The 26781-nt window shown below is 42.2% G+C and overlaps 2 protein-coding genes across 5 annotated transcripts; both read left to right on the top strand.

Moving 5' to 3' along the window:
* The first annotated feature begins 2920 nt into the window (after positions 1–2920).
* On the top strand, positions 2921–7165 carry LOC311131185 (calreticulin-like). 2 transcript variants are annotated; one of them, XM_084164031.1, is made up of 10 exons: positions 2921–2978; positions 3097–3214; positions 3884–3985; positions 4138–4341; positions 4556–4650; positions 4875–5084; positions 5194–5307; positions 5484–5627; positions 5776–5868; positions 6019–7165. In XM_084164031.1, the coding sequence occupies exons 2-10, from the start codon at positions 3121–3123 to the stop codon at positions 6181–6183; spliced, it is 1221 nt and encodes a 406-aa protein (XP_084020157.1). In that variant the 5' UTR covers positions 2921–2978; positions 3097–3120; the 3' UTR covers positions 6184–7165. The 2 variants fall into 2 exon arrangements, with proteins under 2 accessions (XP_084020157.1, XP_084020156.1); XM_084164030.1 differs by having other exon boundaries at positions 2921–3214.
* A 658-nt stretch (positions 7166–7823) lies between these two features.
* On the top strand, positions 7824–25963 carry LOC311130855 (epidermal growth factor receptor substrate 15-like). Of its 3 annotated transcripts, none has more exons than XM_084163663.1 (25): positions 7824–7897; positions 10606–10647; positions 11180–11269; positions 11392–11439; positions 11546–11641; positions 11788–11850; positions 12106–12231; positions 12487–12546; positions 12769–12981; positions 13066–13211; positions 13507–13669; positions 14365–14447; positions 15955–16027; positions 19067–19228; positions 19395–19592; positions 19840–20166; positions 20282–20386; positions 20479–20662; positions 20756–20800; positions 20929–21302; positions 21598–21670; positions 21790–21860; positions 22151–22277; positions 22516–22703; positions 25735–25963. In XM_084163663.1, the coding sequence occupies exons 1-25, from the start codon at positions 7871–7873 to the stop codon at positions 25876–25878; spliced, it is 3228 nt and encodes a 1075-aa protein (XP_084019789.1). In that variant the 5' UTR covers positions 7824–7870; the 3' UTR covers positions 25879–25963. The 3 variants fall into 3 exon arrangements, with proteins under 3 accessions (XP_084019789.1, XP_084019787.1, XP_084019788.1); XM_084163661.1 differs by lacking the exon at positions 25735–25963 and adding an exon at positions 23888–24207; XM_084163662.1 differs by lacking the exon at positions 25735–25963 and adding an exon at positions 23888–24207 and having other exon boundaries at positions 7840–7897; positions 19395–19583.
* Positions 25964–26781: the final 818 nt, after the last annotated feature.

Below are 26781 nucleotides of genomic sequence, written 5' to 3'. Positions count from 1 at the left end.
GTGAACGATATGATCTCTGATGATCCTAGGACAATTGCCAACTACTGTGCCAATTTTTACAGGAACTTACTGTACAGTATATACCTCTAGGTACTGTGAGGTGTATGCAGCTCTGTTCTTTGATTCTCTTGGAAATGTTATCTCTATTGATTCTTCTGATCAAGAATTATGTGATAATCCCATCTTCTTAGAGGAAATTATAGAGGCTATTGATCACCTTTAAATTAACAAATCCCCTGGGGTTGAGTGTATTACTGCAGAATTCTACAAAGTTTTTCTGAAGAATTGGCTCCCTTTCTATTGGAAGTGTACTCTGAAAGTATAGTCAATTAAGCACTCCCTCCCACTCTAACGCAAGGTTTAATTACTCTAACTCCTAAACCTAAAAAATACTTGTTACTCATTGATAATCGGCGTCCAATTTGCCTTTTAAATAACGATTATAAGCTAATGGCATGTGTCCTTGCTAAATGATTAAGGGCTGTTTTGGATGCCATTATAGATGAGTCCCAGTCAGGGTTTATGAGAAATAGACACATCTAGAATAATGTCAGACTGATATTAGATATCATAGATTACTCAGATTTGGTCTCTGATGAGAGTTTTATACTCTTTTGGGATTTTTATTAAGCCTTTGATACAGTAGAACAACTTTATTTTTCATGCCCTTAAAAAATGACTTTGGAGATTTATTTTGTCAAACTATTAAAGCTCTGTATACAAATGGTAATAGCTCTATCAAATTGAAAGCAGGTACCTCTCAAAGGTTTGAATTTATGCAGGGTATCAGACAAGGGTGTCCAATTTCACCTTATCTCTTTCTATTAGCCACACAGCTTCTTACTTCTCAAATTAAGACAAGTGTTTTAAAGGGTATTTCTATTGCAGACAGGAAGATCATTATTAGTCAGTTAGCGGATGACACCACCCTCTTCTTAAAGGATTCCTCTCAGATTCCAACTGCGCTTAATAGGATTCATTAATTCTCTAAAGCATCTGGTCTGTTGCCAGTTAAAACTGTGATATGCCCTCAATCTCTGACATCCCAGTTAATATAGGATACGGGATACAGTCACTTATCTGGGAATTATGATAACTAAGAAACAGAAAGCTAGATGTTTACTGAACTTTAACCCTATCATAGAGAAAACTCAAAAGAAACGTAATCACTGGGTACAAACAGATTTATCTCTGAAGGCTAGAATATTGCTCACAAAGGCTGAGGGTATTTCCAGGCTCACTTACGTTGCCTTATCATTACATGTCGAAAATAAGATAAGCAAGAACATAGATAAGATCCTTTTTTATTTTGTATGGAAGAACAGGACACATTATATCAAGAAATCTGTCATTATGAATACTTATGAAGAGGGTGGTCTCAATTTGAATAACACTTTCAAGATTAATTGGATTAAGCAATTCCTGCAGAATCCTACCTCTATATGGAATTTTAGCTCTCAGTATGTTTTTTCTCATTTAGGTGGCCTCAAATGTATCCTACTGTGTAATTACAATATTGAAAAAATCCAGACTAATTTATTTAATTTCCATAAACAATCCCTTTTAGCATGGGCTTTGATCTACAAGCACTATTTTTCTCCACACAGATATTTTATCTGGAACAATAGAGATATCTTATACAAAGGCAAGTCCTTGTTTTTTGAGAAAAAAAATCAAAAACAATTATATATTGGTGAGTCAACTGTTCAATGGTAAATGTATTTTATTTAATTATGCTATTGATAATTTCAAAGGAATTTGCTGTAGTTTTTGATGCAATCCCCTCTGGAGTTATTGTACTTTTTAAGGATGTGGCCAAATCTATCCCCTCTTCTTTACATTCTCTTGATCCAGCTGACTCAACAGTAGGCAATATATGTTTCTCTCCTTCTGTTTCGAACAACAATAGGAAAAAACGTGCCTTATTTCAATGTGATGTTGTTTCAGTCCTATATGTCATGTCTTTCTAGAATGGCCTTTTAAGAAATGTTAATTAGAAAAATGTTTGGTCTCTTTCTCAGAAGTCTCTTTTAACTAATAAGATTAAAGAAGTTTATTATAAATTAATCCACAAGTGCTAACCTACTAAACATTATCTTGATAAGTTGTAAAAAATACATTGATGTGTCTTGTACCTTCTGTAATGAACAACCGGAGACTGCTTTACATTTATTTTGGTATTGCTCTTATACCCGGAAGCTGTGGCAAGATATCTGTAGATTTGTTTTAGATCATATACATGCACATTTTTCCCTTCTACTTGAAAATTGGATATTTGGTTTTTACAAAGTATTGTAAAGTAAATGTATATGCAAAGCCTTTCTTCTTAAGTAACCTCATTGTTATTTTAGTTGAATTCCATATTCATGAATGTAAATTTTTGAGTGAAAAACCTCTGTTTATTATTTTTGAAAATGAAATTGAACAATATATAAACACCATTTATTCTTTTCATAACAAAAAAGCAATCAAAACGTTGAATGTTTGTACGTTTTACAAGGTCTTTATATAATGTATTGTCTTTATTCCCCTGACTGTTGTTTGTAATGTTTGAATGCTCTGTTGTATCCTCTGTTTGTTTTTCTATAGTGTATATTTTTAATTGCTTTACAAAAAAACAAAAATCTACTTCTAGAATGACAGAAGGTGCACTTGATTTATCTCATCTGGCGCGCCGGGTGTGTGGAGTGTTTTTTTTACCCATTCTACTCTATTCGTGCAAACTCCGCTCTCTCATCCGGGGCGCCGTACGAGAGATAAAGATCGCCTACTCATTCCGCTACTGAGGGGCGTGTGTGAAGCAAACGCGTGGTCAGCTGGCATTGGCTGAAACGATTTGTCCTATGCTTTTTTCAATTAATTTGATTGGTTAAAAGTTGTTACGCTCCCTCCTCGAGCTGCTATCCAATGAAAAACATACATCTGTTCGGAAGCGAGAGGAGACCATCAGCAGCATTTAGGGCAGTACAGCATTTGAGGTCAGGATTTTAACGAATATAGCACATAACTAGCCATAGCTAGTTGTACTGCTTGATTCAGTGTATATAGAATTAATAGTATTTATTTACAAATAGCTAATTTACTTTTCTATTTTAGAGGGTGTCTATTTAGCAAGCTGAAATGACAACCCTGTCGATGCTTTTGATGGCCATATCGGTCGCATCAATATTTGCTGAGTCCTCCATTTATTTCCGAGAACAATTTGAAGATGGGGGTAAGTTATGAATACTGTTAAATAGCCTTCCAGACTGTTAAATAGCCATCACTATCACTTTAGAGGCTGCTGCTGCCTATTGAAATCACTGGCCACTTTAAGAAATGGAACACTAGTCACTTTAATAATGTTTACATATCTTGCACTACTCATCTCATATGTATATACTGTATTCTATAATATTCTACTGTATCTTAGTCCATGCCGCTCTGTCATTGCTTGTCCATAAATGTGTATATATTTTTAAATTCCATTCCTTACTAGATTTGTGTGTATTAGGTATATGTTGTGAAATTGTTAGATATTACTGCACTGTCGGAGCTAGAAGCACAAGCATTTCACTACATCCGCAATAACATCTGCTGAACACGTGTATGTGACTAATACAATTTGATTTGATTTGAATATGTTGGATGAGGGTCGCAGAGACATAATTTAATAGCCTGCTCACTTCATGCAATATCAGCTTGACATGCTCAAAATGTCATTCACATTTTAGATTACATGTTCTGATTAGTGATTACTCATCCAAAACACCATCAATGGGTTGCATGCACTGCCTCAAAATCATTTCCCCAGATCAACCACACAGGTACTTAGCCCTTGCCAAGTGCCTCTGCCCCCATTGCTCAGGTGACTTAAACCTGATTTTGTATGAACATTTCGCAGATGCCTGGAAAAGCCGATGGGTAGAATCCAAACACAAGTCAGACTATGGAAAGTTTGTTCTCACTGCTGGGAAATTCTATGGAGATGTAGAGAAAGACAAAGGTGAGAAGAGATCAAAGATGCCTCTGTCATTTGTCCATTTAGCATCCAGCAATATAATCTAGTGCATCTAGCAGTTTCTCAATAGGTTGACACTTGATATGAGTTGCCCTTGGGTTGACCTGAGTATTTCTTGTACGTTTTAACCATTTCAGGCCTTCAAACCAGCCAGGATGCTCGCTTTTACTCTGCATCCTCCCGCTTTGAGTCTGTCAGCAACAAAGACCAGCCACTGGTAATCCAGTTTACTGTGAAACATGAACAGAACATTGACTGTGGTGGAGGCTATATCAAGCTTTTCCCAGCTGATCTCAACCAGGAGGAAATGCATGGAGATTCCACATACAACATCATGTTTGGTGAGTATCTACATTATCCTATTTGTAACTGAAAACATTGGAGAGTAGCATACATATGTAATGGTGGGATGGACCACTTGTCACATTCCATTCTATTTTGAGAGTCCTCTAGGTATTATTCCCAGTGTTGGACTCACTGTCTCTGTCTACTTTACACCACATACTATTGGCTGTGTGAAGTTACATTCCTGTGGTTGTGTTTTGTCTGTCTTAGGTCCTGACATCTGTGGTCCAGGTACTAAGAAAGTTCATGTGATCTTCAACTACAGAGGCAAGAATCACTTGATCAACAAAGACATAAGATGCAAGGTGAGAAGCACTTTTGTACTTAAGCAATTCTGCTATATTTTCTGGTCAATGCTAACAGTTGTATTTGTCATCTATGAGCTTCACCATCTGTGTTATCTATAGTGAAAATTTTTGCTGTCCCACCTTTTTCTCAGTAATATGTTTTAATAGTATTGGACTTAAAGAAGATAAATTATTACTTTGTGTTTAAATGAATGCAGTAACTTGTTTTGTGTGTTCCCTAGGACGACGAATATACCCACCTGTACACACTGATAGTCAATCCGGATAACACCTACGAGGTGAAGCTCGACAACAAGAAAGTGGAGTCTGGAAGCCTAGAGGAGGACTGGGACTTCCTTCCCCCCAAGAAGATCAAGGACCCTGATGCTGAGAAGCCAGATGACTGGGATGAGAAGGAGAACATTGATGATCCTGAAGACATTAAACCAGAGGTATATTTAGAAGACACTCTAAAGAATGCATCAGAACACAATTTAGTTTTCTGTAGAAAATGCAGGTGGCTCCGTGCAAAGGATATTATTAAGCTGCTGTTTCCTTTAGGACTGGGATGTGGCTGAGAACATCCCTGACCCTGATGCCAAGAAGCCTGATGACTGGGACGATGAGATGGATGGTGAATGGGAGCCTCCCATGGTCACGAACCCTGACTATAAGGTAGGCCTCCATGGTTGTTTGTACTCATGGCCACAAGGATTAGGTGTAAATGTACTACACTAGGCGAGATGTGCTCTTGCCATTTTGACTAAATTGTTTCTATTTACTTGGATACATAGTGGGAAAAAATTTTTTTGCATTGGGAACTAACCACTTTCTGACCTTGTTGTTCCCAGGGGGAGTGGAAGCCCAAACAGATAGACAATCCTGCCTACAAGGGGAAATGGGTGCACCCTGAAATTGACAACCCTGACTACACTGCTGACCCTGAAATCTACCAATATGCCAGCATAGGGGTGATTGGATTAGATTTGTGGCAGGTAGAGTGACTGACTCTGATCCTTGATTAATGTTCGATGCTGTGTAATGGTTAACTTTTACTATTCTTTTGACTGTTTTGAGAATGAAAAGTGAATGTTTCTTTCCATTATTTAAATCTTAATCAATGACCTTTTCATTATTTTACAGGTGAAGTCAGGCACTATTTTTGACAATTTCCTCATCACCAATGACCCAAAGCTTGCAGAAGAAGTGGGAAACGAGACATGGGGTGCAACAAAGGTTAGTCGATGGTCTCTTTTTAGTGATTTACCACCAAAACTTTACCAGTTATGTTTAGATTGAGTTGCCATATAGATGCCCTCTCTAAAAGGTGATGTGTGCAGTGTCTCCTACCCTGTCAATAACTGGGCTTGTTTTCGGTCTACACAGGACCCTGAAAAGAAGATGAAGGACAGTCAGGAAGAGGAGGAGAGAAAGAAACGTGAGGCAGAAGAGACAAATAAAAAGGAGGCAAAGGAGGATGAAGATGAAGATGAAGAGGACGAGGAGGGAGAAGAGGAAGAAACAGACTCTAAACACAAAGATGAGTTATAAACTCAAACAGGAACTTCTGAAAAGGAACCGTGTCTACTATGAGCCATTGGAGCAAGGCTGAAGACTGGACTTTGTTTTGTTTACATGACAACTGAATGGGCAAAAACTAAGGACCGCAATTATTTCTTATGTTTCCATGTCCTATTGATAAACTATGGGAGTTCAGATTTGTCAAGGTTGGAGATTTATCTTTAGATTTGAGACAAGCATTTTTTAGCAGTGACATTATACCAGTAATTGTTTTTGAAAGTGAAGTTTCAGAATGTAATCTCATCTCTGAAAACAATGTTCTACTGCTAACCACATTGTTTCTTAACATTTCCTGACAATGTTTACCTCAAAATGCGTTTTGTTTGTCTGATTAATCTGACACATTTTTGTTGTCTGTGCTACCCGATGTCTGGTAGGTGCTTGTACCCCAAACATGTATATGGCAGGATGGAATATATCCCACCCCTTTTTGTGTTTTGGACATGGTGTGAAAGTCTAATGCTTTTTCTTTTCTGCAGATCATTTTCAGTACTTATGGTGTGCTTGACTTGGGTCACTGTGTACTGGGTAGGCAGAGTTTTCACAAACTACTCAAGCAAACTCAAGCTACCTTAAATCAAATGCACCTTTTTTCTAAATTGAAAATAACAAAGATAATCAGACTGCATACATACAGCTGTTAAGATATTCTTAAACACTAAGAAGGAGGGACTGATGGATGTCCATTTATATGGTCATCTTGGGGGCAATGTCATTATGTTGAGTGTTTATTTTGTTTTTGTTTTTCTGGGGGGTTTTCTCTGGTTTTTAATGCAAATGTTTCTGCACTGCTGTACCCTCAATACTTTTCCAATGCTGATTGGAAGTTTACTCTTTTGTGAAACATTTTATAGTATGTATGGGGAGGATGATTTTCATTTTATTGTGGAAGAAAGAAGTTCTGATACAGATTACTGTCCAATAATGAAACATAAAGGAAGTTACTCAATTATTGTTGGTTTCGCCTCATTCTTATTTATTGTAATGAAACAGGCAGGGAGCAACCTTCTAGCCCGAAGACCAGCGCGCCATCGACTGTGTCCCAAAACTATGCTCAGGCTGCAGAGTCGATATCCGCGCTTATAAACCCATGGTCGTTACACAACTCCCTCCTTCCAAAGTGCGCGTCCTCGCGCTAGCCTACAGCTCAACGTCTTACAGGAACGCGCTCACCGGCCAAGCACACGCACGTTCGTGGATGCAAGGTCTGATCACTTCTGACACCAAAATAATGAAACAGGCAGTGAGCAGGTCTCGAACCCCCAACCTTCTAGGGCGAAGTCCATCGCGGCATCGACTGTGCCCCAAAAGCATGCTCCCGTGGCAGAGTCGATATCCGCGCTTATAAACCCAGGGTCGTTACAATTTTCTATAACGCTCCCCGTGTGTGTTGCTTAATTTGAGCAGGGTAACTGATAATGTGAGATCATCTGGGCAATTTGACCCTACCGGTGGATAATTTTGCAGCGTTGTAGCCAGCCATTCATTACACTGGCATAAATTCGTTCACATTCACATCAGCGCACTACTGCGGGCGCCGCACCATCTGACGTAGCTGAGTGAACGACCCATTCCAGTACAAAAACTCCAGTGCCACGTTTTAAAGCTTCATCTAATATATCGCAACGCAGAATGAAGTAGTGGGAACAGAAACACTATGGCTGCCAGTCTCTCCCTGACTCAGGTAAGTCTTTTATTTCAAAACGAATGGTGATTAGTGTGTAGGTGCCTTGTCCTTATTGGGCTAATTCATTGAAGGACTGTAAGTGGATTTGGACATATTAAAACTGGTGTGCCCCGCGGTCTCTTGAATTATTTGGAAGTTCTCCTTAAGCTATGACTGGGTAAAGTTTTTGCCTAACCTCTTTGGGGACTGCGTAAGGGCGTTGCTAGCTAGGCTAACATTAGCTGCCTGTTGTGTCAATTTTGGAATGGTAGGATAGCTACAGTAGCTAGCTATAACTTTTGCGTAGTTTGTTTCTTTTGATTGTATTCACTGTTCACTACATTACCTAGCTAACTTTGCATCTTGAAATAAAGGTGCTCTCAATAAGAAAACGTTCCTTTTGCATTTACTCGTGTGTTGTTCGAATGTCAACATTTATTTGCGATAGTAACGTTAACGTTAGCTAGCGAACTGTTTGCACTCATGCTGTGTGAGCCAGTTAGCTTAGCAAAGCTAGCTACCAAAATAGTTGGCTTGGTAACGTTAACTAGCTGCAATCCACTTTACTCGCTGGGTAAACTAATGTTATTATTGTAACGTATTAGGTAGGGGATATGAAGTCAGCTGTCCGAAATGACAGTTGTATTAATTCATTAAACTGCCAATACAAACTAACTTTAACTGGTAACGTTAGCTTGCTGTCATCATCAGCTAGTTAGCGAGAAGAGGAAGTAGCCGCATGTTGTCCTATATGCCAATGGCCAACTATGTTGCAGACGACCGCTATGCTTTATTTATCACATTGATATTTAGCATTGGTTTTCTGGCTAATATTAAGTTGTGATAGTGGACATTATTCGCCAGTGTTCTACTGGCTAAGCTAGCTAGTAAGTTTAGCCAACATCCTGACTATACTCAAGGTGATATTGTTATTCTCAAAGCTACTATAACGTAGGTAACTACATATTTTGATTGAATAATGACTGCATTAGCTATATGTCACTAACTAGCTAGCTAAGTTAGTATGCACTGATTCACATCTTTGTCTTACGTTATGGGATATTACCATTCCTCAAAGCAGTGACATGTTTTTTTTACCTAGGCTGAGCTATACCTAGGCAAAAGACTGGGGTTGGTTACTACAGTTGGTGCAATTTCTTGGCAGCTGTGCTGTGTGGGAATAAGGGATTGGACAAGAAAATACTCCAAACAACAGCACAGTATAGCTAGTATCTGCTGCAGTTTTGTGAAGAGAATGATTGTGAGTGTTCACTGCTGTGCAATTAGTCACACAAAGACTCCGTGTTTAGGCAGCCAACAGTTCCAGGCACACAATTGTTTCCAATAGAAAATGGCGGTGGGGGGGCTGGGAAATATATAGTGAATAATGGTCAGATTATGAATTGACTATTGAAATAGCATGCAATGTCACTATAAGCATTTCAATGAGTAAGCTAGATCTAGATGTTTTATATAGCGTTTCGGAATCGTCTGACTCGTCTATAATATTGCAAGGTGGCAGTTTGTAGAAATGTTACATTTATTAGTCAGCTGTTCCTTGAAAATGTTGTTGTAAAAGTGCAACAGAGAAGAGCACAGCCAATATTGAGTCTGTTCACAGAGAAAGCTCTTACTGGTAGAAGACCCCCATGCACCATCCCATCTCATGGTTTTCTTTATTAGGAGACATTTGTATCATAACAGAAAACAAGATGGGATAGTGCTCTTCTATTTCATATGATCATTGGCAGATGACTGTCTTCTCATGATCTGATTTCATACGTAGGCTAGACCCTATTTGTTTGATTCATTGTGTAAAATATGTGCTAGTGCAGGCTACTTGTTCAAAAGGTTGGTTGACTCATGTTACTGAGGAATGTGATTATCATTAGGATTTCATTTGGTGGTACGATTGATTTAAAAAAAATCTATGATGTTTATATGTAATTGTAATGTATGTGTGTTTACGTCTATAATTTGTTTGTCTATGTTTGTAAGTTGTTACGTCTGGAAACATTGTTCCGCTGCTGCTGTCTAGTTTGGATGAGGTCTCTCTTGAAGTAGATTTTTTTTTTTTATCTCAGTGAGACTACCTGGATAATTAAAGGTTAAATAAAAACTTTGTTTAGCCTGTTGCTTGGACTAGGCATTCCACTTTTCAAACAACTTGGTTTCAAGAGGCACACGCACAGTACTGAAGTACACATTGCCAGCCTATGGATGTATTAGCCTGAATGTCATTCAAACACTTACATGGTAGAGTAACTTGAAGAGACACACTGATTTAACTATTAAGATGAACATGATGCAAAATGCTCAGATTAAACATTGATTTCCTATAGAAATAGGCCTATTCCCATCTGTAATGTATTAGCCTTGCTTTTTGGAAGCTGCCAGGGCCATGTAATACAGGCTTGGCCAGAAATCAAACAACCACTTGTGGATCTCAGCTAATGGGTCTGCTGTGAGTGTACTATGTTCTAGATGGTGGTCTGGTTATTTAACTAGCTAGTGCTTGCACATTGATATGTAGGCCTGGCTTTATTTAATGGATTATATTTTTCTACTCAGAATTCCTATGCTGCTTAGCTTTTGCAGTTTGGTTGGTGTTGGCCAAATGATTGATGATATGAAATGTTATGATTGGCTTGCTTGAAGGGTGTAGTCTGGCCCTTTTTATGATCATAAAATGTGTCTCATGGAGCATTTTATGTCTATCTCCACAGCTCTCAAGTGGAAATCCTCTCTATGACAAATACTATCAACAGGTAAGGCGTCATTTGAAGGTGTCTTTTTGTGAGTCCTTGGGCGAATTCCATGATGTACTAAAGTAGTAGTACCTAGGTTTATAAGTGGAGTAACAGAGAAGCTCTCATCTAGATGCTCTGTCAGGGCTGTTCAGATGAGAGAGCACCAGATAGAATGGGAAATGCTGTGCAGCATTAGCCAGCAACTGCAGAGCTGCGCTGAACATGTCTCCAGGCTTTTCTCCACTCTGTGATCTACTCTGTGCAAGAGGAGGCTTCTTTATGAATTAATGATAACTCTTTGCTAACCCTGTCATTGCAGAGGCTCAAAGAGGGCTAAGTGAAATGGTAGACACTACAATGGGGAAAATGTGATGGATTAAGGACTCCCATCAAAGTATTAGCCTATACTTAAGCATACCTGTTTATTACATAATCAATGGAATTTAGTCTTATTTTGTATTGCTAAGTCAGCACAAATTAGCTATAGATCTGGTGCTTTTACTGGCTAATTCTTCTTTCTAGTGTTGACTTGTTTTGTCCTGTGTTGTAGGTCGACCCGTCTGGTAGTGGACGGGTGGCAGCTGCTGATGCAGCCTTGTTCCTGAAGAGATCAGGCCTGGCAGACCTCGTCCTGGGCAAGGTAAGATACTAGATGACACAGCTGATGGCCAGACACCAAGCTATGGCACTTACCCAGTATGGTTGTATGCGGGAATCCCTATATGACTGATGTAATTGAAGTGAATTAAAATGTCTTCTTAGATCTGGGATTTGGCAGATTCAGAACGCAAGGGGTGCCTTAACAAGCAGGTAGGCCAACTGTTACTTAGTAGATTTACAATGTCGTGTTAGAAGTATTCAAAGATTCCTTGTAGTAAGACAACCAGAATACACTTTTTGTGTCTGCACCCATCAGCAATTCTTCATTGCTCTCCGGTTGGTGGCCTGTGCTCAAAATGGACTGGAGGTGACACTCAAGAGTCTCAATTTGGCAGTTCCTCCCCCAAAGTTTGTGAGTACAATCATCACTGAAACCCACAGTCTCTATTCAAGAAACAGACGTTTGATTTAATAGCATGTGAGCTTTAAAACAGCTAAAAAAAACGCACCTTTGTTGATGATGCAAACTCTTTTCCCTTTTTTTTTTATTCTCCTCAGCATGACACAAGCAGCCCACTTCTACCTGGGGGAGTGTCCATTGACGGCCCATGGGTGGTCAAGGTGAGGGGAAACCTATCACTATTTCTTAAAAGATGTAACCTGGTAATTTTGTCCTGGTCCGTAATAATGAAAGCAGAAACAAACCACGTGGATGACACATTTAAAAAAAAACATCTACCTCTTATTCAAATCCGTTTTTCAAAGCTATTTCAGGGGGGTTCTGAGCCTTGCAAAATCCAATTAGATTACTTTTATCTAAAGTGTAAATTATGCTTGAATCATGCACCTATACCGTGTCCCTGTATGACTTTCCAGACGGAAGAGAAGCTGAAATTTGATGCCATATTCGACAGCCTCTCCCCCGTTGGTGGAATGCTCTCTGGGGAGAAGGTCAAACCAGTGTTGCTCAACTCCAAACTTCCAGTGGATGTACTGGGAAGGGTAAGCCTAACATACAGTATCTACAGGGCTCATAATGAATGAGTTTTGGTGGCCATTAAAGAGTAAATGCACGTGTGCCCACTGGGGGGTGGTCTTGTGTTAAACATTTCTGCTGCTTTTCCAAGCTTGACTGGGATGGTTATTTGTGACAACATTGATCAGCTTTTTAGTCCATGATTTGGTCTATTTTACTGACTTTATGCATATTTTTTAAACTTATTGTTTTATGTACTGAACGCCCCCCAAATGTTGCAGGTATGGGAACTGAGTGACCTAGACAGAGATGGTATGCTCGACCGAGATGAGTTTGCTGTGGTAAGAAATAGATGAATAATTCAAGTGTAATATAAATATTTAGTGTGTTCAAAGATGAAATGTGGACTATTCTGTAAGATTTAGTGTGTTGCTGTGTGCTTCTAGAATAGAATATGTAGTTTGTCAACATTGGACTTCCCTGATCTTATATTGAAACAGACATGATAGGCAGATTTATGTAAGTGAATCGTGTATTTATGAGTGTATGTTCTCCTTCATTAGGTCATGTACCTGGTCTACAGAGCTCTGGAGGGGGAGCCCGTGCCCATGTCTCTGCCTGCTACCCTTGTGCCACCCTCCAAGAGGAAAAAGCCCCCGGTCTCTGTACCCCCTGTGATGCCCCTTTTACCCTCGCCTCCCTCTATCAAAGAGAGACGCTCCTCCCATTCCGGGTCCAAAACCCTGCCCTCCAAACCAGCAGCGACCCCAGTCACAGTGAATACAATATTCATTCTAGTATGAAAGTGAGGCGGAAAGTAACATCTCTGTAACAATCCTGTCCCCTCTGTCTCTTTTCAGTGGGCTGTATCTCCTCCAGACATAGCCAAGTATGACGAGGTTTTTGCAAAGACCGATCTTGACATGGATGGTCTGGTGTCTGGGCCTGAAGTCCGAGATATCTTCTTAAAGACTGGCTTGCCCTCCGCCACACTAGCACGCATCTGGTAAGACATATCAGGACATGTTTAGTCTTAATTCAGGCGACAGACTCTTAGATAATATGGGGTGCCTGCACTTGCGTTTACTAATTCAACCTGGACATTGGTCATACAGGGCTCGTTTCTGGACCCAGAGTAAATTCATGGACTGAAAAGCTAGTTCAATTAAGATTTTCTATTGAGCAGAACTAGGCTTAATATGGGTCTGTGAAACCAGCCTATAGTTTGTCAATATTATGCCCATTGCCGCAGGGGTAAATGGATCTTTCTGTTGTAAAATGTGGTCATCTGTGTTCCACAGGGAGCTCTGTGACATTGGGGACATAGGGAAGCTTACCAGGGAACAGTTTGCACTAGCGCTGCATCTAATTAACCAGAAACTGACCACGGGTGTGAACCCACCCCAGAACCTCTCTCCTGAAATGATCCCTCCCTCAGACAGACTGAGCCTAGCAGCCAAGCAGGTAAGACTCAGCTCTTTCATCCTGCATGTTGTAAACCGGTCTTAGACATCCAATAATCATAAAGGGTGAATATCTTATTTTTATCCGGTATATTTCTCTATGAAGAATGGCTAGGACTATTTTGATGAATAGGCTACTTAATTGTGATGCAGATTTGATAACTTCTATTTCCTGATGTTTTACTAATACTTTCCTTCCCTTCTCCTGTGGTGTGGGTTTTTGTGTTCTAGCTTGCTGCTGTGTCTCTGACCCTGTCTGTGTATGCTGTCTCTTTGCGTTCTTCCTCATGACTCATGCATTGTACACAAGGTGGGATCTCCCTCTAGCTGGGGACTCTCCTGAGTGTTGGCTTCACTGTCTCCCCCCCCTTAGCCCCTGGCAGTGTCATCCGCCCATGTACCAACCTCATAATATTCCCTTTGCTTTCCTCCTAGTTCAAGTGGTAGTCATTTTAGTGCCCTCTACCATTTGTGTTTCCATGTAGGTGTGCTTTCAGTGTTCTCCCCCGTTCAGTTTCTTGTATGGGTCATTTTGGGAGGCTCATATTATTCCACATCATGTTTGCCATTCCATTAAGTTAATGTTTAGACATTGTTCATATGTTGCAGTGTATGTATGGTCAGTAAAGCCACACTGATGTAAATGTAAACAAATCGTTAGTTTGTTTTCTGCTTTCAATGGTCTCTCCCCACCAGAGCAACGCAGCAAATCTGGCAGCAGACTTTTCTGCCATCAAGGAACTGGACTCGCTCAGCAATGAGATTGTCGATCTACAAAAGTGAGTGGCAAGCAGAGTTGTAATCATCCATGTAACTGTATTTGAGGGATGGGTTAGCTCCGGCTTTGTGTTTGACAAGAGTTTGTTGGTGTGTTGGAGCATGTAACTTCCCCGCATTTAAGGTTGCCTCTGCTATGACAGCCAAGGAACTGGGCCTTGCTCTGTCTCACATTGGAATATTTCAGGGAATACATGGTATAGTTGTATGTTGTAAGGGGAGTCTTGAGAAAAGAGAGACACACACAAGTTCTCCACTGAGGTATGTTTGCTGTCTGCAGAAAGAGCAGATGGAGGGGAGCTGGGAGGCTGACGAGCTGTCCAGGGACTCATAACATGAGTGAGGAAGGGAGCCTTCTAGCAGGGTCTCAAGAGGTTCTCTAGCTCTCTCTTTCTCTCTCTTTGTTTGTGTGTGATGAGGGAGAACCACCGGCTGAAGGGGAAGGCAGGCAGAGGGGTTTGTTAAGGCAGCTCATTAACACTGGGATAGGCTTTTCCTCTGTTTGAATGTTGAGAAAGTGCAGCATATTTTCTCACCTGCTAACAAATCCCATAGCTGCCCCACTACAGACATAACCGCAGCTAGATATGGTGGAAGTAAGTAATGGATCATAGATTTAAACTGACTGTCTGAAACCAGCATTCTGTTATTTTTGGCTGACAAATTGGAAGAGGTGCATGGGATGTTGTCTACAGATGTTCTTTCTGGATGGTTGCCTGGGCATCTAAATATACAGTCCGTTAAGTTAGTACTCCTGACGCACACGTCGCCTACCTCACTTTAGCTCATCTCTCAACTGGTCCTGCACTCTACATGTGTGGCTGTTTTGTATCTGGCTGCCTTTTTTGTTTCAACATTCTTCATGTTGAGCAAAACATTCTATTATTGATTATATTTAATTAATATGAACAATGGTAATATCTATTCTGTTGCACAGTTTTGCCTTTTGGCATCTTAGTGTTCTACCTTGCTAAATGAATGGCTTTATTATTGTCAGTTGATAAAGATCCAGGAGGATTTGGACTTGTTAGGGAGAGCAGATAACTGAAGAGGCCCTGCCTATTGTGCACATTTTCACATCCTCTGTTCCCTCCCTTTTTACCTTGTCATCTGACCGTGCAGGAAAGGGATGGGAGGGGTAGGTGGGAGGATGAACTGACAGGGAAAGGAACGATATTCATCCCTCCCTCTCTCCACTGAATCACTGAGACTTCCTCCAGGCAGCCATCTGCACACACAGTCCTGCCCCTCTCTCTTCTCCTCTGCTCTCCCATCTGCCAGAACAAACACCGACACACAGAGACCCTCTCTCGCTCAAGGCTGTTGCTGCAGGGGTTGGTTGGTCGGTCGGTGTGTGTGTGTGTGTGTGGTCTGCTACAGTAGGATCAGGATGGTGGTGCAGGGAGAGGAGCTGTCATCTGGGGAAGGTGGTGGTGTGGTAGCCTGGCTGGGGGTGCCCTCGGTCTCCACGGTGATTAAATACTCATGTCTTCTGTGCTGGTCTTCCAGGGAGAAGAGCTCTGTAGAACAGGACATTAAAGAGAACGAGGAGAGCATCAGAGAAAGGACCAGTGAAGTCCAGGTACAGTAAACCTGCTGCCTACATGCCCCTCAGCTCTCTCACTACCCTTAGATTGTTTCTTTTCATTTCATCCACTTGATGACTATTGTCTGTAAATTCATTTTCTATATATATATTTTTTTTTTGGTCAAATGTTACAAAGCTGTAACATTCTACTATTTAGCTGCTCTTGTTGAATTTGTCAGCGGTAGTCTGCATGATTCTGTTAGGCTGTGAAGCTATGGCTGAGCAGAAGAGAACATACTCCCCCCTCGGTCTGTATGTGTGCGTTTGACTATGAGTCAGAGCCGCCTCCACTAGTTATATGATGCAAACCTCAACACTGAGTGTACAAAACATTAGGAACACCTGCTCTTTCCATGACCATAGACTATCCAGGTGAAAGCTATGATCCCTTATTGATCACTAAATCCACTTTAGTCAGTATAGATGAAGGGGAGGAGACAGGTTAAAGATTGATTTTTAAGCCTTGAGACAATTGAGACATGGATTGTGTGTGTGCCATTCAGTGGGGGAATGGGCAAGACAAAATATTTAAGTGCCTTTGAACGGTGTATGGTAGTAGGTGCCAGGCGCACCGGTTTGAGTGTGTCAAGAACTGAAACGCTGCTGGGTTTTTCACGCTCAACAGTTTCCCATGTGTATCAAGAATGGTCCACCGCCCAAAGGACATCCAGCCAACTTGACACAATTGTGGGAAGCATTTGAGTCAGCATGGGCCAGCATCCCTGTGGAAAGCTTTCGACACCTTGTAGAGTCCGTGCCCCAATGAATTGAGGCTGTTTTGATGGCAAAATATTAGGAAGGTGTTCTTAATGTTTTGTACACTATGTATAGTGCACCATATTGACATTGAGATTGATTGCACAAACTGAACTGATGTGATGTACCCTCAATCAGTATAGATCCTGCTTCAGTAACCAGGTTTCCGTCCAAGGTTTTTACTTGAGTAAAGTACATGTCAGATAAAGGCCTGATGGGGAAAAAAGTGTCCGTTTCCAAATTTCGACAAAACTAAATACGCTAGAAAAAGTGGGATCTTTTTGTGTTGGGAAAATGAATTATGCGAGAAATGCGCAAAAATTGATAACCATCATATCGAAGTAAACTTGGAGTCACAATTTATATGGTGTGGTCCTCCCACTGTGAGTCTGGAAACCATGTAGTTTATTAGGCTACAGATTAAATAATTTATGATGAACTTCACAGGGTGGTGAAAGTGTACGGTGACCTTGATGCACCTTCACAATAAATATTGAGGGTCTAATTCTGGTGACATGATGATCAATGATTGACTGCTGATTGACAAATATTCTCTCATCTATAATCTCATGTAGACTATCCTACCTGCACTGTATCTGTGAGCTGTTGGCACATGCTAAGACCAGAGTAGGCACATTTACTATTTAACGCAACAGTTTTTGTGACAACTATCGGTAGAGTTGAAAATGTGATGGAAACGCATTGAATTTTAGGTTTTTATTCGGTACATGAAAAAGTACATTTTGTGTGCACTACGTCATCACTCACTGATTTTTATCCGCAACAAGTCAGTTTGGTGGAAACACACCACTGGTGGGAAAATTTGCATATTTTCTTTATGATTTGAGAATAATTGCATGACAATCTGCCGCCAATTGGATGGAAACCTAGCTAGTGATAATATTCTTTGACTATTACCTCCAAGTTATTATCAAGGATATTAATTAATTAATTAATATAACCTATTTAGAGGAAGTATATTATATGATACTTTCATATCCTGTCGTCTGGGGTTGCCAATCTTATCATTTTATGCAAATAAATGAATTTTTAGGAAAACTTCAAGTGTTCTTGAATAAGCCAGTGCCATAGCAGAGGTGTATCACCTGTAAACCCTATGCCAGTATGTGAATATCACCTTGTCTTTATTCTGTAGTCTCTATTTGATCATTAATGGATGTATGAATGTCAGGTTTAATTATCTCCTCTCAGGTCCTGTTCTCTATTGACCCCAGCACTCTCCCTGAGAGGACTTCATTAACATTTAAACACCTAGAAAAGAGGTGTACATTACCACACTTGAACCCAGGTGATCAAACTCTATAGGCTATATTAACTTCCATTGATTATTAGTTATTTTCTGCTGTGTATTTGTGAAATACTGCTTTTTCTCTGGTACTGTAGGTGTTAGCCAATGGTGTGAAAAGCTGTCATTAGACAGACAGCACTGTTTCCTCACCCCAGGGTTCAGCTCAGCAATGAGCAGTCACTGCCAATTAGCCAGCATCAATGTATTCATGATGGGGCAACTAGTCGGTTTTACAAGAGCTATATCAGCAAATAAGGTATATGAGTAACTAAGATTGGAATTGTACAGTAAAATGTAAGGCCCAAAAAATATTTAACAGTTCCACAGGGATCATGGATTATTCTCTCTACAATACATGTTTAGTAAGTCATACTGTCATTTCTGAGTAATTAAGTATTCTAAACAAAGAGGGATCAATAAACTATTAGTGTTAATAGGCTAGCCTTGAATCCTGGCATGTGTAGCAGTCACTTCAAAATGATTAGGAGATGAGGGCAGGAGTGCCTTGCCTTGCCGCTGTGCTGGAGTTGGTCTGATAAATGGCTTCTATTTTGGGCTGCGACTGCCTGGCTACTTTGAACAGACATAGCTTAGAGTGCAGCTGCTCCCTAGAGGAAATGGACGAAGACGTTCATCCCTCTGAGCCTGGGCTGAGGAGCGGCTGATTAGTTTTATACCACCAACCACACCCTTCTACATTCACTTCCTCAAGAAACAACATGTAGGCATAAATACGAAGTCAAAGTGTGATGGCACTTTGGGGAAACTCACATCGATTTTGTTCTGCTGCAGTGGAGAACCTCGTCAAGGCTGAGCTATTTATATGTCACAATATTCTGGCAGTCATAATGGGTTGACTCTGACTCATCCTCTCTGCAGACTCTGCTCAGTCAGTCTCTGCTCCTATTCTCACTTATTGTTCTCTTTCTCTGGCTGTTATGTCACTCTGGTATCCCTTCCCTCCACAGGACCTGCAGAATGAGGTGCAGAAGGAGAGCGGGGTGCTGCACCGGCTGCAGTCTCAGCGCCAGGAGGTCCAGGATGCTCTGGAGGAGCTGGACCAGCAGAAGACCACTCTGGAGGAGCAGCTTGGTCACATCCGCCAGCAGTGCAGCCATGAGAACCAGCGGGTGAGACTACAGGACCTATCAACCAACCACAACTTCACACAGCACCTGGAACACCTTCAGAGAGGAACCAGTCAATAGCAAGTGTATTTGTTGGTCCGATTGTCATCCATTTTGTTTGAACTCTTTTCTCTCATCTTGCTTCTCTTTCTGTGGTGTGTGTGTCTAGATCTCGTCACTAGAGGCGGAGCACGCGGAGCAGGAGCAGAGGATCGAGGAGTACGAGGAGCAGCTGGTGCAGGCCAGAGAGGAACTGCTGCGGCTGCAGGAGGAGACCCAGCAGTTGGAGGAGAAGGTGCAGGCAGCGCGGGAGCAGCTCACCCCCCTGCGGGAGTCTGTCCGAGACTCCTTCTCTCAGGTCTCTCAGGTGAGTCTACTCAGACTCACCATCATTACTGCCATGGTGGTGGGATAGTGCAAAGATTTCATGGTGGCGGGACAGAGCAAAATCGACGATTTCATGGTGATAGGAGTAAATTTAAAGATTTCCCTTAATGTATATTCCTGACATAGGAAAATGGACAAGAGAATATCAGGTAAAGGGTGAGTTAGTGAATCGCTCTCTCTCCCTTCTATCCCTCTGCTCTCTCTACCTCTGTCTGTACTGGGGGCAGGTGCAGCAAAAGCTGAGTGATCTACAGTTGGAGGAGAGGACGGTCACGGCCCAGCTCAGCTGGAAGATGGCCCTAGAGGAGGATCCAGTGCCAGTCCTGGTGAACGGTTCAGCGAATGAGCCGCACCCAGAGGACCAGGCTGAGGAGCTGAGAGTGGAGCCTCCAGCCATCCAGCCACAGATGGAGCCGGCTGAACCGATAGAAGAAGTGGAGGAGGACAGGCCTAAGGCCCCAGAGGAACCGGTGCCTAAGTCTGATGCCTTCAAAGACCTCTATAACAGCCTGTCTTCCACTGCCTGGCCAGTACCACAGGACAACCTTGTGAAGGCAATATATCATACTCTGAAATATCTGTCATTTTATAATTTGTTCATAAGTCTGTATGTGTTCTGTCATGCCATCATGGGGTCTGAAGTTGATGTTTTTCCTTCTCTTTCCTTAGGAGCACATTAGTCCTGTTGCTTTCACTCTTCAGGAGCAGAGAAGTCCTACTTCTGAAGTTGTAGATGAACAGGATGAGGAGTCGTTTAAAGCTAGCACTCCCAAGGTACAATATGGTCGCATCATCTTTAGCCATTGGATTCCTCCCTGGACTCATGCCTGACCACTGGACTGTACTGATCACCTGTATCTTCTCAGCAGGTGGAATCCCCAGAGCCAGAGAGGAGACCAGAGTCAACTGAGCCTCCCCAGGCAACCCCGCCTGCCCTGCCTCCACAGACCACTCCCCCTCCACTCCCTGCCCAGCCTACCTTGTCCCCAACGACCAGCCCCCCTCCGCTCCCTGGCATGGACTTCTTCCAGTCAGACCCCTTCACTGACCGTGAGTTACCCCTCCTCCTAAACCTATGTATTTAATGAAAGATTAATCCCAACTGATTCTATTGTCTGTCTTCTCTTCTGTCTGTCTGTGCAGATGATCCATTTAAAGATGATCCGTTTGGAAAGGCAGATGTTTCCTGTGAGTGAGTCTTGTTAACGCAATATGAGCTCAAATAATGCAGCTATGCATGCGAGACACCAAATAATATTTTAATATTAGCCTATATTTGGAATATTACAACCTATAACATAGCTGTTCTTCAACAGATCCGTTTGGAGGAGACCCGTTTAAGGGCACAGACCCCTTTGCTGCTGACGCCTTCTTCAAGCAGTCTTTGGCCGCCCCCTTCCCCTCTGCTGACCCCTTCACCCTCACTGACCCCTTCAGTGAAAGTGCCAGCCTAGCAGATCCCGATCTGTTTGCAGCTCCGCTCAACAACGCTGCAGGACTGGACCCCTTCAGCTCCAAACCCAATAACAAGGCAGCCAGGGACCCCTTCAGTGCCAAGGTCAACAACGTGGATGCGGATCAGTTTGGATCCAAAATGGACTCTTTGGCAGAGCCAGACCCGTTTGGCTCCCAGGGCACTGCAGGTCCGGATCCCTTCAGCTGCTCCCAGCCAGGCTCTGAGCTCCCCGCGGTGAGTGTTGCCACCATAGGGATCCTATTAAATTACTATAGTATTCTAATTCCTAATTCTATGAGTGCCACAGTGCTGAACTGATCATATGCCTTAGGAACACTCACTCAGGCAGCTACCCAGTTTCCCCCACCAACACTTTGTGTTAATTATGCTCGCAGAAAGACCCAGTCTGTGCATGGTAATGAAGGATGACTGTGCACTTACTCTTTCTGTCCTTAATTATTCTAGCTAGGTTGGCACTGTTTATAGGATTTTAGTCGTAAAACTGACATTGTATGTATTTCTCTCCCAGAAGGATCTCACTGCAGCACCTAATGACCCTTTTGCACCTGGAGGCACTGCAGTAAAGACTGGCTCTGACCCAGGTAAGACTCCAGGGATGGAGCCTCCCTCTGGGCAGTGGGTGGTAGGGCAGATGGTAGTACCCTGTCTGGCTAAACTGTGTGTTGTTGAGTAATATCTACACCTTGTGTGTGTCCTTCAGATCCATTTGCTGCCGTCTTCGGCAACGAGTCATTTGGACAGGGATTTGCAGACTTCAGCGCCCTGGCCAAGGTAAGATTGGGTTCTCTAGTTGTCCTTGGTGTGTGTCATCATGGCTGCCATGTGAGCAGAACTAGGGATCACTAGGGACTTCCGGTTTAACCTCAGTGTCTTTTTTTTTAGATAAGGAGGAGTTTGATGTCTGTGGGTGTGAAATGTGAGCATGTCTGGAGAGGACTGCCTGTTTATACATTCACCTCCATTATTCATGCTGTTAAGGAGGAAGGTGGTGGTGTTGCTGTAAACATGAGAGAGGAGAGGAGTCAGTCATGCTCTTCTGGCCTTCTCTGGTTGTTTCCCAGTCTAACAGTTCTGACCCCTTCGCCTCATCCAACTCGTCCAACAACAGCCAGCCCAGCAGCCCTGATGTTCCCCCAGCTTTGCCCCCCAAGACGGGAACGCCCACCAGACCTCCCCCTCCACCCCCAGGTCAGTTCTCCTGCTGCTCCTGACTCTGGAAAGCAAATTTTCCTTCATGCTTTTTGTTGTCAGTGCTTTTCTGGTGCCAAGTACTAGTAGCAGAATGGCATTGGTATTCAAAACATGCAGGTTTAGTACCTAGTGGGGTTTTGTAGTCATTGTTGCACTTTTGTTAGGAGTTCTTCCCTGGGCGCCTCATTCCTTACTGAGCTGAGTGCTCTTGGGTGGTGTGTGTGTGTGAATGTAGGTAAGAGATCCTCAATCTCCAGATCAGAGTCCTCGGACTCGTTCCACAGAAGGGGACCCTTTCTTCCCCAGGGCTCAGGAGATCCCCCTTTCTCCCAACCTGCCAAGGACGCTGCCCAGGACCCCTTCGCCCCATCCTCACCCCGCCAGCCCGCACAGGACCCTGACCGATTTGCCAGCTTTGACAAAGTGAGCACCTCCCCTGCCCCCTCTCCCCCTCCTGACAGCGACTAGGTCGCCCTCCTCTGTTTCCTCGCTCACAAGCCACATCCACCAAACGGCACTCTCAGCCTCTCCTCCATTCATAGCCAAACTCTCTACCTACCTACCTGAGGAGCATTTTAAGGCCTTATAGAAATATATAGATGATGGATTTTACTTTTTTGATGATTTTAAATGCATTCCTTTGTTTTGCTAAAGAGGTCATCTCTATAATTTTGTATCCATTTTTTGTTTATTCCTGCTACCTTATGTATTCCATAGTTATTTTGTTACCAATGTTATGTTTCTTTATGTAAAGGTTTATTTATATCTGTAGTTACATTTCTGTTTATTTCTAAGTTGAACTGGAGTTTAGCCTTGTAATAATTGACGATGTTCCCTTGAATAACTTGCACTGCCTAACTTTACTCATTTAATAGTGTAGATATAGATATACACAGTGTACAAAACATTAGGAACACCTGCTCTTTCCATGACATAGACTGACCAGGTGAAAGCTATGATCCCTTAATGATGTCACTTGTTAAATCCTCTTCAATCGGTGTAGATGAAGGGGAGGAGACAGATTAATTATGGATTTTTAAGCCTTGAGACAATTGAGACATGGATTGTGTATGTATGCCATTCAGGGGTGAATGGGCAAGACAAAATATTGAACGGAGTATGGTAGTAGGTGCCAGGCGCAACGGTTTGAGTGTGTGAAGAACTGCAACGCTGCTGGATTTTTTTCATGCTCAACAGTTTCCCGTGTTTATCAAGAATGGTCCACCACCCAAAGGACATCCAGCCAACTTGACACAATTGTGGGAAGCATTGGAGTCAACATGGGCCAGCATCCATGTGGAACGCTTTCGACACCTTGTATAGTCCATGCCCCAACGAATTGAGGCTGTTTTTGAGGACAAAAGGGGGTGCAACTCAATATTAGGAAGGTGTTCCTAATATCTTGTCCACTGTGTATATTAATAAACATTCTAATATATTTAAAATGGATAATCTTTTCACTGAGTGACCTTAGTCACCACTAACTGGACTAAAAGCACACACAATCTTCCCCTTCATGACTCGTATTCCGCATAGCCCTCATGAGCCCCGGTTGGCTGTGGATGGAAAGGCTGCTTGCTTTGACTCTTGTGATTTTATTTATTTAGCACAACCACAGAAAGGATGAAAGGCTTGACCGAGCTCCTCCTCCCTCTGACTGCCCTCCACCCTGCATGACCTCCTGCACCCTGCCCTGCACACACTGTGTCCTTGTGTCTGATTGGCTGGTTCCCAATGACCCTCCACATATCCTCCTCTCACTCTGACTGGAATCACTCCTCATCCTGCATCCCACCATTCGTCCTGCTATCACCACTCATGCCACCCATTAGCACTGACTGCACTGTGGAGGAGACTTCTGCTCTGAGTTTTTACTCTTCTGTTCCTCAGTCGAATAAGCTCAATAAAAAGTCTGAAGGGTACCATCTCCATCTCTGGGCTCCATGTGTATCCATATCCACCAGATTGATTTCCCACAGATTGCTGCTGTTTGTATAACGGAGTTAAGAACGTACCGTAAGCGCACTCCACAGCTAGCTCGACATGTTGTAGATTGAGCCATCTAATTGGTACCTTTCGGGTGGCTCAACCCGTTGGAACATTGTCAAGGAGAGTAGTCTCGTGTGTTGGCAAAGCAGAGGTCCCAAGTTGGAGCCAGTTTATGAGCCGAAACGGGGGGAAGTGGTACTAGCTAAGAAAGCAGCGTGACGTCCGTAACATTTGCTCCTTTTTATGTTCTAATATGATGCGTCAATTCTGGTGTAATCAAATCCTGGATTCAATTATGACTTGAGCTGTAAAAAATTAACAATCGGTTTGCTCTGAATTCACAAACCTAGTTTTACTGGCCTCTGATAAGCATTTATGGATGTTTGTTAAATTGAGTAGCCATTTTATGAATAGAATAGCAGAAGTAAAATGTTTCGGAGGGTTGAAAGGGCAAAGAGGACATCCCTCTTCAGATAAACACTAATGTGTGAATGACTCATGCATTTGGCAATTGTGGTGGTCAGACTACTTCGACTACAGTTAACATGATTGAATTTGTGCATATATTTCTAATTACACTTACAATGGGTTGTTCACCTTTTTGCTTAACTCTCTCTTCAAAGTGCCTTTTTATTAATATTTATGTGACAAACACCAGGCAGTGAACAGGACTCACATGCTCATTATCTAGAGGGAAAGTAATAATGATCTTGTAAAAACTGTAACATCTCCCAGGTCTGACTGTTAACCTTTGTCATCCTTGCCAATGTGCAGCACTCTATAGAACTACTCCTTTCTCGCGCTACCACATCTCTCCTTTTGGTATCATTCACGTGCACTTTAGGTCTAAGAAATACCCATTCTCAATCTCTGAGCCAATAGTCAGCATATTGCAGTACAATACTGTTGTTAATTTGCATTCACATTGGTATAGCTGGGACACCAGCGACACGCATGCTTCTTATTATATTAGGTATGTACTCACTAAACACTAACCAAATTTCGCCATCCCACTCTTTAATATGTGCATGATGTGTCTGTGTTGCTGTTTGAAACAGATTTGTCAATTCTGTCACATGCGAGCATTGTTTTACAACCATGGCGGGGGTGGGGCTAATACATTTGTCATTTTGTTTTTAAACAGTGTGAGGAAATTGCAACAGTTTGCTTTTGGAACAAACAAAAAGTGATATTGTAATGTATAGAATGGAACAGCTTACCATGACCAATGCGTGTCAAGGGGATCAGTATGCTGTTGCTTTGGAGAGACATGGCTGTTTTAATACAGAGAATTACTGACATGCTGTGTCCTTGAAAATGTGTGTCCAAGATGGGGGAGGTTGAGTGCAGTGGATGTATTTGGGGGGAGCATAGTATATCTATTCTGGATCTCTGAGGTGTTCTGATGGGGCTTTGCTGTGTCTATGCGTGTGTTTTCTGTGTGTTTCTATGTGGTGTGACGCAGCAGTACCCTACCGAAGAGGACATGATTGAGTGGGCGAAGAGGGAGAGTGAGCGGGAGGAGAAGGCGCGCCTGGCCAGACAGGCACAACAGGAACAAGAGGATCTGGAGCTGGCCATTGCCCTGAGCAAGTCTGAGTTCTCCTGAAAGTCTCCGGTCACCCCTTGTGATCCAGCACTCACCAAAGGAGGGAGGGGTGGGAAAACTGAACTAAAGGGCCTACTATTCTGACCCAATGAAGAGATTTTGAGTATTGGCTCCACCCACCCACCCCACACATTTTCACCAACCCTCTTTGTTTCACTCATCATTGGCAATTTCAGTTTTGTCTATGTAACAACAAATCCTCATGTTATTTTTGGTGTTTGGCTGAGTAGTGGGTATAGAGCTGTGATTGTCTGTTAGACTTCAAAAAGCCCTCCTGGTACAATAAGTAGACATGGAGATTGTGTAGTGTGTGTGTATATATAGCTGTAATGTCCCTTCATTTCAACTACACAGACCACATTGCTAGTAACAAACTGCAAAAGTTCTGCCCCCGTCTGCATTGCTCTTGCCTGCTCCAACCCAGACCAGATAGTATTGAGCACTTTAAAAAATATATAAACTTTATATGATTAACTCTAACAAGATACGAAAAGAGTAATGTTCATCTGTCTGTAAACCAATGTCAAATTGTAATCCATATGTGATCATTAAGGGTTGCCTGGGGCAAGTGACCTGACCAGTCGTGCAAGTTGACTCTGCTCTGTGGTTGCCCCATTGATTCCTTTCAGACCTTAATGTCATTCATCTGGCTATACACCAGACATCTACAGTATGTGGTGAATTGGTTTTCATGTCTGAGCTGACTTGAGGTGTTTCTAGTGCTTGTGTTAAAAAACAATGTTCTTAGATGACCTGACGTATGTCCTTACGTCAGGTTCTACCAAATTAAGTAGCCATTTTATGAATAGAGTAGAAGTCAAATGATCCAGAGGGTTAAAAGAGCAAAGAGGACATCCCTCTTCAGATAAACACTAATGTGTGAATGAATCCATGCATTAGGCA

The sequence above is a fragment of the Coregonus lavaretus genome (genome assembly GCF_964263955.1).
Source record: "Coregonus lavaretus genome assembly, chromosome: 6".
In the NCBI taxonomy this organism is placed as follows: domain Eukaryota; kingdom Metazoa; phylum Chordata; class Actinopteri; order Salmoniformes; family Salmonidae; genus Coregonus; species Coregonus lavaretus.
This window is presented reverse-complemented; position numbering and strand designations above follow the sequence as displayed.